This window comes from Lepidochelys kempii, chromosome 1 (assembly GCF_965140285.1).
Source record: "Lepidochelys kempii isolate rLepKem1 chromosome 1, rLepKem1.hap1, whole genome shotgun sequence".
In the NCBI taxonomy this organism is placed as follows: Eukaryota; Metazoa; Chordata; order Testudines; family Cheloniidae; genus Lepidochelys; species Lepidochelys kempii.
In genome coordinates, this window is record NC_136380.1 from 322,226,892 (window position 1) to 322,242,915 (window position 16,024).

A 16,024-nucleotide genomic window follows, 5' to 3' on the forward strand; every position below is an offset into this window, starting at 1 on the left:
GTGTGTTTTGGAGAAGTTATGGAGTGGATATTTGAAAATAGGTTTTGTACCTTAAAACTAGCTTCAGCCTTAGCTATGGACTGAATGGCTACCTTACCTCCAAAATAAAGGGGTGAATTTACAGGTGGGTTGAAGTGCTGTTTTCATGTTTGTAAGCCAGTTGTGGGGATAAATCTACACACCTGTAGAAAGGGAAACTGACCCTCTGAAAATGTAGTCTAGTATATGTTGTACCCAACAATCCTCACAATGAGTTTTCTCCCTCATGTTTTCTGGGAGGGTGTGGCAGTGACCAAATATAGTAGCTCTTAATGCAGCGCAAGACCTATCCTCCTAGAAAATCACTCCCAGTATTTTGTTCAAAGTCTTCCTTAAGAAAAAGCCAGATATCCCTGTGTGTAGTCTTTATTATTCCTGAATATCTCATTTGATCTCTCTAAGTTGATAGAACATTAGATTTTTAATTGGAACTTCTTTGATCTGGCTGAGAGAAAAATCTGAACTGTCTAAAAGAAACAACACCAAAAAAAAAGGCAAAAATAGTTGTCTTACAGTAATTCAGTAGATAATTCAGGTACAGTGAAGGTCTGATCTTTAGAAGAAATAGTGACAGTTATCAAGCTGACTGCACCTCTGACCCTTTCTGGTTCCCACTGCATACATGACTGCCACAAATATTTGTTTAGCTATTTCACATTTTCTCCAGTTAGAAAAAACCTTTCAAACCTGTCTATGTCTATTACCTACTCATTAGATACTTCAGCATAAAAATTGTCACTGCTACCAGATATCTCCATAATAGCCAGGCCCCAGGATGACAGTTCATAAGAATTTAATTAAAATGAGCAATAGCTCTGGAGGTATGAAAACTCTTCACTAAAGCACCATTTTTTGCATGTTGATATTCTGGTATTCACTTCCAGTTTGAGTCAAAGTAATATACCATGAATTTCTTGGTCTCTGTTATTGGCAATGGGGATTATCCTCAGAAGAGAGAGGCATCTGTTTTGTCCTGGCAATATTGAATTTGTACTTACTGTTAGTTGAGAGCGGGATAAGATTATCGTTATTTCAGTCCTACATTATTTCCAAACCAATTCCTTGCCTTCACAGTGCCATAGATCCAATCTAGAGTTGAGGCAGGAATATGTCAAGGGTCTGATTGGGTATAGAATATACTTAAGGAGGTGAGAAACTGGCAGCTGCTTTTTCTTTTGAGGTAGAATGTAGCTCAATAATATACAACTGAGAAACTGTATCTTTCTTTTAAAACAAGGTATTTGGCATAGAGAGCAAGTATTGAGCAGAAGCTAACATATATTTATAGGACTGTGACTCCAGTACTGGAGCAAAAATAGGGTTCTCTCAAAGGATAAATATCACTTGTGGATTGTCTATATGCAGGAGTTTCCCTTAACTGCTTATTTTTCTACTCTGTGCCAAGAGTTCGATCAGTTTTGAAAGTGCAGCAGTTCAGTGATGACAGAATTTAAATGCTTAAATGATCAACAAATAGCATGAAAAAGTGTATTAGCATAATGGTCTGTATGTTGAGAATGATGGTGAGAACAAATTCTATTCTGATCTGTACTGTGAGTGCCTATTCCCCATACTGGTCTGTTTCATACAGATGGTGCAGAATATGCAATAGGAGTATTCTGCATGAGAAATGGGTGCAAAATAGAAATAGGTTCTGCAAGTTAGAGTACACACTGAACAAATTAGAGAGTAATTGTACTAATCCAATTGTTTTCATATATAACTTTCTACTGCTTGTATGTGTATGTTAGGGATTTAATATGCAATTTTCTGAAGGTTTGACTAGGCTCATTCTCATAGTGCATCTCATTGGAAGATTTTTTTTTTAATTATAGCTCTGTGCCCCTTTAAGATTTTTAAGGGGGTGCATTTTGTTAATATTTATGCACAGACCAGATATTATTTACCATCATGTAATACTTTGTTTCTGGTGTTACTCTTGGCTACAGACTTTGAGTCTGTCCGTCCTGAGCTTTAACTATAGTTGCTACTTTAGCTAAACTGGATTAATTTTGCAAAACAAACTCTTGCTTCTGAAGACATTTAAAACTATTTGTTGTCAGATTGTAGAATTGTCATCTTGATCTATCCAACTCTTTTATGCTTTTGTGTAACAAGACAATTTAAGATTTCAGGATTCAGCCACGTTAAGAAGGATAAGTCACTTTAGCTAATATGTAAGCCTTTGTACTTTTGAGACTTGAGGCTCCAATTGTCTACCATTTTATAAACTTACATGGTTTTTAAATGTATAAATGTTCAGTTCAGGATTCAAAGTATGTCTTTTGATAGTAATTGTGTGTGATGTAGCAGTTGATTTAAAATTAATAGAAAAAACAGATTAAATGGAATTGCATATTAAAGGAATACAAATATCGTACTTCTTTCTGAAACTACATATGTTAACTTACAAATTTATTTATAAACATACCAATTAAAAAAGAGGGGAGGAATTTTTACTTTGTTTAATTTTGTATTTGAGGGCTTTTTGTGTACAGTCTGTTTCAGTGTTTTACTTGTATAGTTAGTTTCCACTAATGTTTGTGTCTGTTCACAAAGCAACAGGGGAAAGAAAAAGCACATTTTAAAAACACAGGAGAAAATTGTTGTAAAGTTACAAAATGAGGCAGGGGGACTCCTGTAGTTCCTGCAGCTATCTTGTTTTATTTGTTTGTTTGTTTTAAATATAATGTTTTAAGTTGACTGTGTCCCTTTTTTATAAATCATAAAGGTGAATAGGGAGAACAAAGTGATGACTGTAAGTGGCGTTTGTGCTAATTGGAACATTTAATGTGTTTTTTGACTGTTAGCATGCATTCTAACTTGTGTTTTCTGGCAGTATTGTTTGTGTTGGTGGGGACGGAATGTTCAGTGAAGTGATGCATGGTCTAATTGGAAGAATACAGAAGGATTCTGGCATAGATCAAAATAATCCCAAAGCACCATTAGTCCAGTGCAATATAAGGATTGGCATAATCCCTGCTGGTAAGAATGAAAAAGGGTTAACTTTCAGTTTACGTTATTTATTAATGTAGTAACTTTCTGTAGTCAGGCCTGCCTGTAGAATTAAATATGAACAGTAATGCTCCATAAAGCTATTGGTGAGCCAGCATAAATAGTGATGGCTGCAATGTCTTGTTTGTGGGAGAGGGAATTTACATGAGGGGGAGGAAGCAAAAATTAAAGTATCTGATAAAATTATTATTGTAGCGCCTAAGAACTGCTTTCTTGTTTAGTGTTCTGGGGCTTACATATGCTAATACAAATGTTATAAAAAAAGGAATGGTGAGGGAAAATTATAAATTCGCACTAACAAACACTCACTGAAAGCATTATCAGTTGAAACCCACTGAATAGAGGCTAAACACTTTATTCTGTACAGCGAAAGGAGCCCAATATTCTATCTGTTTTCATCACTGGCTAACTATGCAAGTGTTGAAATCCGTTTTGTGGGATAGAAACCACAGCCTCTCCTTCTATCTCAATGCTTCTGTCACAAGAAGCGTAGAACCATCGGAGAGCCAGTCCACAGGATCCAGATAGGGGTGCATATTATGTTCTTCTTCTTGCTCTGTAGTCATAATGCCTGCAGAAGCCCTGCTGCTAGCTTCCTTCAATATCTCAGTGAGGTGCTGGTCCATTCCAATTCACTATGATAGCCACCCTTTTCAGGCTAATTATGACCACTGCTAGTGAGCATCATTGTTCAAAACTTTTCCCTAAGTGAAGTCCTTTGACAAAGTAGATTTAACTGCCAAAACTAATCCAAAGAGCATCTTTGGCACTTGAAAATTAATGACCCATAGAGCCAAAAAAAGAGATCCCTAAGGTTCCATTCAAAATGTGCTCTGGGCTGGAGGGAGGGCTTCCTCTTCCAATACTGGAATTAATAATACTCAGGGGTATCTCCAGAACTACAGATGAGTGTGGGCATACAATTGTTCAGGTAAGGCACAGAATTATCCTGTGTTGACAATCACATGACTGCCTTTGAGTAAATTACTAAAATTTGAAGTTAGTCGTGATAAGCAACAAAACACTGAGTGTGCTGATGGTAAATAATGAAAAATTCTGAAATTTAGTATTTTTAGTGAACATAAATATTAAATTTCCTCATTTACTATTTTAATTGTTATTTACCCAACTCTCACGCCTGTTCATTTAGTCTTATAGTGTAGTGAGTAAAACAAAGGTACTGTATATCTGAGGAGCTTTATATAAATCACTCTGTGGAGAGATTTTCATGTGTTCCTCCTATTAATACTAATGAAGAGACACACTTGTATCCATTTGCAACTCAATTAAACTTATGGGAACAAAATCTGAATTGCTTTCTCATGCCTTAACTCTTTGCTTGGGCAAAATTTCCATTGACTTCAGTAAAGATTTTTTTTGTCTGAGTAAAGTATTCTGGGTTTGACACATGCTCATCTGAAAACATTCGTCTGTTTATGGTGTTAGTGATCTAAAGAAGGTACTGGTAAAAAGCATAACTCTAATGTTTAGGTTATGGCATAATTATACTTTTGTGGGGAGGAATAGGTTAAAATGGAGTTGAAATGCTTTTGCTTTTGTAGCGTACCAATTTGTCACCATCTGACATTTGTTAAATGTACATATTTGGGGTTATCGTTTTTCCTGTCTGTTTTTAAAACAATCTTCGCTGATGTTAAAACAGTATTAAACTTAAGTTCTTTTCTTGTACAATCCTTTATAGTCTATTTGTTATAAATGTGAGTTGTTTGCTTTTTGCTTTCATTTTGTCCACTGTACAGCCATTTGCTGTATGTGAATTTACATTGTATCCTTGTCCTGTATTTTGCAAGGTTTTATATTAAACACATTCTCTTAATATAGTCATAATTTTACTTTTGGATCTGAATAGTGATTTTGAAAAATATATTTAATGAACATGTTTAAGGAAGTTAACCTCTAAATTATGTTACACACTCTTCTGGAGAACAAATTTAAAATATAAATCCTTTATATATAATAAGTATTGGTAAAGTATGTGGTTTTTTTGTTTTGGTTTTTTAATGTTGGAAATAGGGGGAAAGGCAGGGAGTCTTTTCTTAATGTTTTATTCCTAAATAAAGATGGGAAATTGGTAAAGGGATACATACGTATAGTGTATACATTAATATTTTCAGTAATTTATATAGATCTGTGCACTGTACAAATCTTAAGGCTCGGTTTCAGGTCCTCTTAAATCATAGGCACCAGATGGCCACATGTGAATCAGTCAGTGACATACTTGAGGAAAAGTTGCAAGAATTCTCCCCTAATTCCTGGTGAACCCACTCACAGCGGTAGTCCTGGTGCTCACCTGAGTGCAATGTCTGTTAGGTTAGAGTTTCTGTAGTGCTGTCTTTCACTGATGGGACAGAACTATGGCTACAAAAATATTATACATTGTCATATTGCAAATGGAAATCTGTTTCTGTAATCTGTCATTTACAGAGTGCATATAGCTATTCATTTTTCCTTTTACATATTAGTAGACAAGTATTGAATTTTTATACTCAACAGTTCTCAATTTAATTATCTTAGTGGGTGTTTTGGGGGCAAGTGAGGGGAGAATTAAAATCTTAAAAGTGGCAGGCAAAGGCATACTGTCTAGCATCTGATACTTTTTGAGGGATCATAAGACTGGGAAGGGTGGGAAAAAATGCAACGAAGTTCTAAGCAAATAGGTTTGGGGGCAGCTATTCAACGCCATCTACAATTGGAGGAATAGAGCTTTGTCTCTGCAGCAACATGCCTTCTGTGGCCTGCAGCATGTCACAAGCTCCACGTGGAGGATGCAGGAGTGATGTGGCGAGATCGGGGAAAAGAGGAAATTTCCACTCCCCACCCCCTTCCTGTACATTGGGCAGCAGGCCAAATGAAATATTCTGGTGGGCTGGATGTGGCCTGTAGACCACAGTTGGCCATTCCTTTATTTTGGATCTGGTTGTTGCACAGCGGGGGGCTGATATGGAGGCACTGTGCAAGTGCACTGAGTGCACATTGATTAATCTGGGCCTGGTCACCCCCCATAGTTTTCAAAGTAGACTGCTAAGATGGAGCATTCATCTGTGAAAAGCCAACCTGAATACTCCGTTCCAGGAAGGTTGTGTTTGGAGGTGAGCCCCAAGGGGACTGCGGCATGAAAAAGTTTGGAAACTGTTGTGTTAGTGTATTAACTTGTGTATAGTGTATTGTATTGTGGGACAAAAGGGAAATTTTACAATATAGTCTGTCATGCTATGCCAACTTTCCAATTAATAGTAAGTAGGGCTGTCGATTAATCGCCGTTAACTCACGCAATTAACTCAAAAAAATTAATTGCAATTAAAAAATTAGTAGCTATTAATCACAGTTTTAATTGCACTGTTAATAGAGAATACCAATTGAAATTTATTACATTTTTGATGGTTTTCTACATTTTCAAATATATTGATTTCACTTACAACACAGAATACGAAGTGTACAGTGCTCACTTTATATTTTTTATTACTAATACTTGTACTGTAAGGATGATAAACAAGAAATGGTATTTTTCAGCTCACCTCATATAAGTACTGCAGTGCAATCTCTTTATTGTGAAAGTGCAATTTACAAATGTAGATTTTTTTTTTGTTACATGACTGCACTCAAAAACAAAACAATGTAAAACTTTAGAGCTTATGAGTCCATTCAGTCCTCCTCCTTCAGCTAAGACAAACAAGTTTGTTTACATTTACAGGAGATAATGCTGCCCACTTCTTATTTACAATGTCACCTGAAATTGAGAACAGATGTTTGCATGGCACTTTTGTAGCCAGCATTGCAAGGTATTTATGTACCAGATATGGTAAACATTTGTATGCTCCTTCATGCTTTGGCCACCACGCCAGAGGGACGTGCTTCCATGCTGATGGCGCTCGTTAAAAAAATAGTGCGTTAACTAAATTTGAGACTGAACTCATTGGGGGGAAATTGTATGTCTCCTGCTCTATTTTACCCACATTCTGCCATATATTTCATGTTATAGCAGTCTCTGATGATGACCCAGCACGTGTTTGTTTTTAAGAACACTTTCACTGCAGATTTGACAAAACCCAAAGAAGGTACCAATGTGAGATTTCGCTACAGCATTCGACTCAAGGTTTAAGAATCTGAAGTGCCTTCCAAAATCTGAGAAGGATGAGGTGTGGAGCATGATTTCAGAAGTCTAAAAAAGCAACACTCCGATGCGGAAACTATAGAACCGAACCACCAAAAAAGAAAATCAACCTTCTGCTGGTGGCATCTGACTTAGATGATGAAAATGAACATGCTTCGGTCCATGCTGCTTTGGATCATTATCGAACGGAACCCGTCATCAGCATGGACACGTCCCCTAGAATGGTGGTTGAAGCATGAAGGGACATATGAATCTTCAGTGCATTTGGCACATAAATATCTTGTGACACCAGTTACAACAATGCCATGCAAACACCTGTTCTCACTTTTAGGTGACGTAAACAAGAAGTGGGCAGCTTTATCTCCTGCAAATGTAAACAAACTTGTTTGTCTGAACGATTGGCTGAACAAGAAGTAGGACTGAGTGGACTTGTATGCTGTAAAGTTTTACGTTTATTTTATTTTTGAACGCAGTTTTTTTTTTGCACATAATTCTACATTTGTAAGTTCAACTTTCATGATAAAGAGATTGCAGTAGAGTACTTGTATTAGGTGACTTGAAAAATACTATTTTGTTTTTACAGTGCCAATATTTAATAAAAATAAATATAAAGTGAGCACTATACACTTTGTATTGTGTGCTGTAATTGAAATCAATATATTTGAAAATGTAGAAAACAGCCAAAAATATTTAAATAAATTGTATTCTATTATTGTTTAACAGCGCGATTAATCCCAATTAATTTTTTAATCGCTTGACACCCCCTAATAGTAAGAGAGAGTGTGCAATTAAAGTTTTGTTGGAAATTCAGAATATACCCCAGAGTTTAAACAAACCATTTAAGAGCAGATAAAAGTAAGATGATGCGTTTGTAGCAGGAACCATTATTCTAGTTGAAGCTTTTGTTCTTAGTTTCCAGCAAACACAGCGTTAAACTAAGTGTTCACACTACTTACAAACCTTTCATTTTCCCTTCCTTCCTTCACACAGCTTACATTTAAAATGTCCCATTCCAACTTAAACGTGTGTTGCTTTTGAAACAGTTTTTTCTTTCACATCAAATTCAAGTTTCTTGTCATCAAAACTCCTCATAACTTCATTCACCTATATCTTTGCCCATCACTCATCTTTCTTCTGCCTTGTGACCACACTTTTTTTTTTCATCTAGACAGAACATGCCCCTGTGTGTGCACAGAAAACTGAAGAAAGTGCTGTGGTGATAGCAGGATACCCTTAAGAAGGAAGTCAGTAGGGAAAATGTAATAGGAAGCAGGGTAAAATGTTCAAGAAAACTGGGGATAGTGTAAGTGAGAACCAATGAAGCAAGGAAGGAAAAAGCTATTTGATAACCTCCCTGGAGGGAAAAAAAAGTGATGACTCTGCTAGTATGAAGGTCAACTAAGGTAGAATTATGCTTCTTATGTGGGTCGTATTTCATGTTTTAAATCAATATATAAAACTGAATAATAGTTCTAGATAAAGATAGTTTGAGACCAGTTCAGATTCATTAGAAGTAAAATAGGGAGAGCCCTATTTGGCGATGGTAGCTGTACCTTTGACCTTAGTACTACCAGGGTAAGCACTTTTTTTCAGACAGGCTTCTTGGACTACTCTTCTCTCTTGCTTTGTTGGTTTCCTCTCTTACACTATCCCCAGCTTTATTGTACACCTCAGCATGCTTCCTATTACATTTTCCTTACTGACTTTCTCCTTTTGGGGTATCCTGCTTCTGCCAATGCACTTTCTTCCATTTTCTTCTCCATTCAACTACCTCTTACAAATCCAGAGAATCCTTCTGGCTCAGAATACCTTCCCTCCTTCTGTTAGACATACCCTATTTCACTGTCTTAGGAGTGTTCCAGCACTAGTAACAACTTGACAAAAGACTTTTATATTGCAATGCAGTAACAATGGATCCACCTGTCTGTAAAACGTCTCTTGAAACACTGGATTGCTTTCTGTCAGTGTCATCAAATGGACTGTAAGAAAGCAAATATAACACTACTTTGGTGTCTTACTATGTTCAGAGAGAAGTAGTATGAGTTCTTCTATGCCAACAGAGAACGGTTTCCAAGAATGTATCCAATCTCCCTTGTCAACTCACTAGATTGAAGAGTAATTTAAAAAGGTGTGTGGTGCCTGTGCACTATCTGTCTTAAAACACTTGTGTAGGTGCATGAAAGGGAAAATGGTAAGCTTCTTACTTTAGTTGTATTGTATTCTGTTTAATGCAGTGTTATCCTGTGGCTTCTCTTCACCTCAGAGTGGTAAATCTTTTTCTCATGAACTAGAGAGGACTCGCTGTGTTGCCATAGGGCTGCTGCCCCCTTTGTCCCCCTCCCTCCCCGATCCCTACAGGTGCAAGGTGCAGGAGCAAGACTGTGGTGTTGAGGGGGCAGAGCAGGGTCCTGGGGGGAGGGTGTCTCTTTTCTGCCCCATACCTTGCCCCTACCGGGAGCAGTACAGCAAGCGTTCTGCAGCCCTGCTGTCATAGGAATAAGTGAATGGGGCAGAGCAGACCTCTGCGTCGGAGGCTGCCAGGAGAAGAGAGAGAGAGAGAGCAAGCCCCTGGTTACATGGGAGGCTACCCTGCTGCTGAATGGATTCTGCCCCCTCAATTATCTGAACTCCTAATTATCCAGATAAAATCTGTGTTGCACATACTATTTGGTTAAGCAGTGGTATACTGTACCACATGAGCCTTGGATACTGAAGCCATACACCTATAAAATTGCTATGGAGCACCTTTTCATACAGGTGGCCAATTGTAGTACCCTGATCGAACCATGACCACAAGTAACTGTTCGGGGCTAGGAACATGTGGTGAGCAGTCATTCTCTCTCAAGACAGTTTACATACATTGTGAGCAAACCACTAAATAACACCCTCTGCAGCTATTTGACTCAGGATAGATTGTCAGAACATAGGTCAAATACCCCCAAATTCACCAAGCCAGTAATAAGAGTATTCCTGGATCACTACACTAGTTTTACCATGGAATACAGGCCCCTGTTTATCACCCAGGCAAACTGGACTTTATGATGTAAGGTTATTAAAACCAAAACCACTTCATATTAGGTTATTCCAGTTCCAAATACCAATCAGTCACCGCTGGTTACTGGATACTTCAGTATTTTACCCAAAACAATGGTGTTAGTTTACTAAGGATTGGCTAACTAAAGATTTATTAATTTAAAAATTGAAATGAGAGTTAAGAAATTAAAGCAAATAATATACATTACAGGTGAATTAGAGGTTGTAGTCCAAATGATAGCATAGATGTAGAAGCTGTTACAATCTTTTCATAAGTCCACAGGGCTTCCCAAAAATGAATTCTGAGGATCTCTGTCTGTATGCGTAGATCTCTCGCTGCTCGCCCAGAGTTCAGGCAGTCCAGAAATGAATCAGAGAGCAGGATCATTCCCATGGTCCAGTATTTGTAGTTGGAAGCAGCTTGGTAAAGGTTATTGGCACAGTATAGGTAATGCAGACAGTTAGAGTGTCTCTAGTGTTAAGCCAAAGACCCTTGGTTTGAAGTTAACTACCTACTTCCCATGCATACACAAATAATTCAATTACACTGATTTACATTAGGCAATGACTGGCCATTCATTAAAACATGGACAGATAAATGAGGACAATACAGGAAATATTCATTAGTTCCTTGCGATATATACACAACTTTGATCGTAAGGCTAATTAAGTACAGGATATAGACAGATCTAAGCATACAAACACCATTTTCCTTGATTTCTTGTCCAAACAAGTGAAGGAGCTGGTGTCTGCTAGCCCATTTAACATCCCTTTGATACTTACACACGATTGAATTGCAGTGCGTCTTGACATGCCTTTAAAGGTTACAGACAGGTGAACTGGCCTATTGATTCTAATCTGAGCTGGTTTGTCAGCATCACAATACCCTCTTGGAATGATGTGAAGAATTATTAAAGGAGTGGGCCATCCATGTGCTGTATCAGTGTTTTGTTTCTCTGTGATGGCTATACTCTAGTACCTGAGAGCATCAAATTAGTAATGCTTCACACTGCTGTTTACTGTTCAGACCTTGTGTGGCTAACTGACTGTTGGAGTTCCATCTGCTTAGACCAGGTCTGAATATGGAACTAAAGTTTCTGTTCAGCTACTGCAAAATCCCTGACCTAGATGAAGGCAGAAAGGCTAAGTGACAAACAAGGAATTCACACCTGAACGCTCAGATCCTATTCAGATCTTCAAGCAGTTATGATATTAACTAAGAGGATAACTAGAGGGTCATCTGCTTTCTTCCCTAACTGAACCAAGATATGATAGAGTTCATGCATGCATCAGGGTCTTCCACAAACTGCAGGCAAAATTAAATGGAAAGATTTGGTATAGCATTTCTACATGCCAAATCTCTGAACAGCTATTGCTACTACGAAGCCCCAAATTTGGCTCCTTACCATCTGCCATCCATCATGTTTGTCACCACCTTAAAAGAGAAATTGGAGTTCTGTGTGCTGTGCCAAACCACTTGCCCATGACAATGTGTCCTGAACTATGCGCTGGTCTCACAGAAAAGTCCCTCCATCACACTTACTGTTTCCTTTGGAGTGTGATTCCATTATGTGTGTTTGCCTCCTTTAGCTGTCAGGGCCTTACTCATTAAAACCTCTTGATCACTGTGGCCAGCTTCTGCAAAATGTTCATATGAGATGGAGCAGCCTCCTCTCTTGTGTCCTTAAGTGGAAGTGGTGATGACAGTCTCCTGGACAGTGAGAGATAGGGAAGGATTTTCCCTGCCCCTGTCTACCAGCATGTATTCCCTGGTTTCCTCTGAAGTGATTAAAAAAAAGAATGGAGAGTAGATTTGAAATCCATGAATCATTCATCCTTTGGCATGTTTCTCAGCATCTGAATTGGCCTTGTGAAAATGGAGTAGTCTGACTTGGCCTTTGTCCAGTTTGTCTGTGCTGTGTCTGAAAACGGGCAGGTGGACAAAGGTGTTTTTCAAGGCTTATGCTATCAATTTTGGAGGAGTTTGGGGAGGAGAAGGGCCTACAGACCCTTAGCAAGTCTCACCTAGGTGTTGGTTCCTCGCAAGATCTTATCTTTGACTTGGCTAATTTAATCTTCCTTGATCTTTCTCAACGCACATTCCTAACCCTTGTTTGGGCTCCCATAGGCAAGTTTCCTCCTGCTCAGTCTGCATTAAAAGCTGGTTCTTCACCTGAAGGGAAATAATCACAGTATTTTATAAGCTAAAATTGGATGTATCTTATACATCCTTTATGTTATGGTTTTAAATTAATCCTGTGAAATACTTCAAACAGCATAAAATAGCTTTCCTTTATTGAATAGATCTTCTTATGCTTTTATCTTCTAATGCTAAATGTGTTTTGTATGTTAAATATCTATACATGTACATAAGAGAGGCTGAAAATTAAAGGGATGCTGTCACATAAAAAAATCATTTTGAATAAAACCTCCATATCTGTGCTGCAGCAAACACCTTTGGTTATTAAAGATGAAAAAATCAGGCGTACTACTCACTGTGTGTGCTGGGTTTCTTTGCATTAATGAGGAGACTGAAAATAAACTAGAGTCAATTTCATTTCTTTACACTTTGCTTTTCTAGTCAACTTCACTTGCAGGCTTACAGGTGTTTGTACAATACTGAACTATTTGAGTTTTAAACACAACAGGGGCTTACTTTAAAAAAAAACAACCGGTCCTATTGGAATCTTAAAAATGCATGGAAACAAATCTCTTGGGCTTAGATTTTGTAAACATTTGTTTTTATAAAACCTAAATATTTAGCAAAAATTCACTATATCCTTTCAAAATAGCAAAACCTATTTACACAAAGCTAAAATTATTCCCCCCCCCCCAACCCTCCAGCCTATGTAGGGACAAAAATAGAATATGAATTATTTGCTCTGCTATAAAGAGCAAAATTTAGTTTTAACAACTGTAATGGTTCTCAGGGTATCCAGAATTGAGAGTCACCGTGTTACCCACTGCCTCGAGCATGAGAGAGTCTTGCCTGTATTTAGTTGGGTGTCAGCTCCCCAATGCCACCAGCTTTTCAGCCACTCAAGCACTTTCCTCTAGCTTGTGACTTCACTTTACAGACTAACATGAGGTGCACCCCTTGTCCTTTTGAGTTGTTTCCCTGTGATATCCAGCCCCTGCCACTGGCTACTAACAGAAATTCCAGGAGCAGTTTACCAGTTTTATCTTAATCTACTGCCCCTGATTAACACACAGCACTTGTATGGTTTATTTAAGAATAAAGATTCTGCTGGAAGCAAGAGAGAGTGATGAAAACAAATGATTACAATACAAAATAATAAAACGTGAACCTGAGCCTACACTTATTAATAGTTACCTTCGTTATCTAAAAAGTAGATTTCTGCACCCACCCCCCAAGTTCAGTCTGTGGCTGGCTTCACGTGAACCAGGATCTAATTTTTCATGAGAACACCTTGCTTCTCTAGGTGTCTCCACAGCGAAAGGATTCAGGGTACCTTCCCCTCCTTAGTGTTCTACTGAAACAGTGTTTTATTTCTGTTCATAGATAGGGTGAACCCCTGTCTTGCTGTAACATTTCTTTTTTACCCTCAAGAGGTTTAGATTGATTGCTGTTGCCTCTGATGGTTTTCCATTGAAAATCTTGGGGTTGAACAAGCCCAAACAATTGAGCTTTGTATTGTATCACCAGCAAAATAGGCAGAGTGGTAACTCCCTCCTGCTTGAATGGGCCATCATCAACACACATTATCCCCTGGTGACTAATTTTTACTCCAAGTCCATAAAGCATGCTTTCAATATAAGTAAATTATTCATTAAATATTACTTGTACATAAACCTCACGATTATGAATCTTGACAAGTTATTAGTTTTCTGTAGGTACCTTACATAGGTTAATATCCTGTAAGACATGTTTGGTGTAGTGAGTTTGTCAGATCTGAGGTGAGAGTTGTTTGCAAAGAACAGGGGGGACCTTTTGACCACGAACCTCTGTCTCATACCAACTCTTTTCCAGTATATTGGATTTATCACAAGCTGTTCCTCTTCCAAACAAAAGTATGTATTAATAATAAATATGCTACTTTAATACAAAGGCACAGGTATATCTACTAGTTTTTGCAGTTTTTGTTGTATCTTTACTCCAGACAAACATTTGTGCAATCCAGATGCTTAGATAAAGTTACTGACTAATTATACAAAGTCTAGAAACCAGTAATTTTGTACTGTGGTAACAAATTTTTTTTAAGTGGGAAAGAAGGGATTTTTGTACAGAAAAAAATAAGATTGCAAGTATTTTCTGTAAGGACCCAATCAAATTAATGGGTGAAAATATAAGTAACTTAAATATATTTAATACATATTCAAGGTCTTTACACAGTCTATTTGCCCCAAATCAATTTGCCCTTTCAAAAAAGAGTGAGGATTGGTGGACTAGGAGGATGATGCATGCAATAGTCGTTCATGTGTTAGGGTATGTCTGCACTAAAAACTTAAGTTGACCTATATTAGATTGACTTACAGCCACGGCAGCGATTACTATAGTGGTGCATGTACACACTATGCTCTTTGGGTCGGTGGTGTGCGTCATCACCAGGAGTGCTTCCACTGACCTAAGAGGGGCAGTGTGGGGAGCTGAGAGCCTGGTCTCCCAGCTGGAAGCCTGGATGCCCCACAGGCTCCTTGGCTTTCGGCGAGCTGCCGCCTCCCACTTCATCTCCCCGTTCCCCCTGGGAGTGGGGGTAAGCCACCCAGGGCTTCTCGCCTCTCTGTTCCCCGCCATCAGTGTGGAAAGCTGCTCGGGGCTTCTCGTCTTCCTGTTCTCCACTGGGAGTGAGGGAAGCCAACTGGGGCTTCTTGCTCCCTGTTCCCCACTGGGAGCAGGGGAAGCCGCCCGGGGCTTCTCGCCTCCCCATTCCCTGCCAAGACGGGGGTCCAGCTGCCAGGGCTTCTTGCCCCCTGGGAGTGGGGTCCAGCCGCCAGGGCTTCTTGGCCCCTGAGAGCAGGGCCAAGGTGCCTGGACTTCACACCCTGGCTCCCAGCTGGGAGCAGGGTCCATTCTCACCCGGTTCCCAGCTGGGAGTGGGGTCCAGCCAATTGGGCTTCTCACCTCGGTCCCAGCTGAGAGCGTGGTCCAGCTGCTTGGGATTCCTTCCCCATCGCTCAGCCGGGAGCAGGATCCATTCTTGCCCTGGCTCCCAGCTGGAAGCAGGGTCCAGTCACCCAGCTCTCCAGGGAAGAGGGAGGGCAGCTACAGCCTAGCTGCCCAGCTTTCTTTTCAATTTCACAGCTCCACTGGGCAAGAGAGCTAACAGTGATGTAAGTAACACAGTATCTACACAGACACTGCGTCGCCCTAACTACACTGACATAAACCCTACAACTCTTGCGGAAGCGGAATTATTATGTCGGTATAGTAGCGCACTTACATTGGCAGGACAAGGCTGTAGTGTAGACACTGACATAATTTGGTCAAGGTAAGCTGCCTTACATCGACCTAACTCTGTAGTATAGATCAGGCCTCAGTGATGAAAAAGCAATACCTAAAGGTGCATCCCTATGTCCTAAGGAATTGTGCCCTAATGCTGTGAATTGACTGGTATGGAGTGGATTGCTTTATCTTTTTTTTTTTTAAATGAGGTTCCAGTGAGCAGGAATTTCTGAACTTGGGGTGCAAAGTGGCAGAAGCTGCCACTCCTGTCCATAGGCTGAGATAAAGACTGTGCCATTGTCCTTTCGCTGAGGTAGAATCGGCTTCTACCTCCCCAAAACCAGCATTCTTCAGTGCATAAAATGGAAGTATGTGGACTTTGTTCAGAGAGGAGTAAATTT

The 16,024-nt window shown here is 39.2% G+C and overlaps 1 protein-coding gene across 7 annotated transcripts in view; it reads left to right on the plus strand.

Moving 5' to 3' along the window:
- CERK (ceramide kinase) overlaps positions 1–16,024 on the plus strand; it is a 74,669-nt gene that overhangs the window by 38,748 nt on the left and 19,897 nt on the right. For 5 of the 7 annotated variants that reach the window (XM_073328366.2, XM_073328361.1, XM_073328363.1 and 2 more), the window contains one exon: positions 2,879–3,024. The exons of the other annotated variants lie outside the window; for them this stretch is intronic. In XM_073328366.2, coding sequence (XP_073184467.1) covers positions 2,879–3,024 — 146 coding nt within the window. The remainder of the gene's footprint in view (positions 1–2,878; positions 3,025–16,024) is intronic. 7 annotated transcript variants of the gene reach the window in all.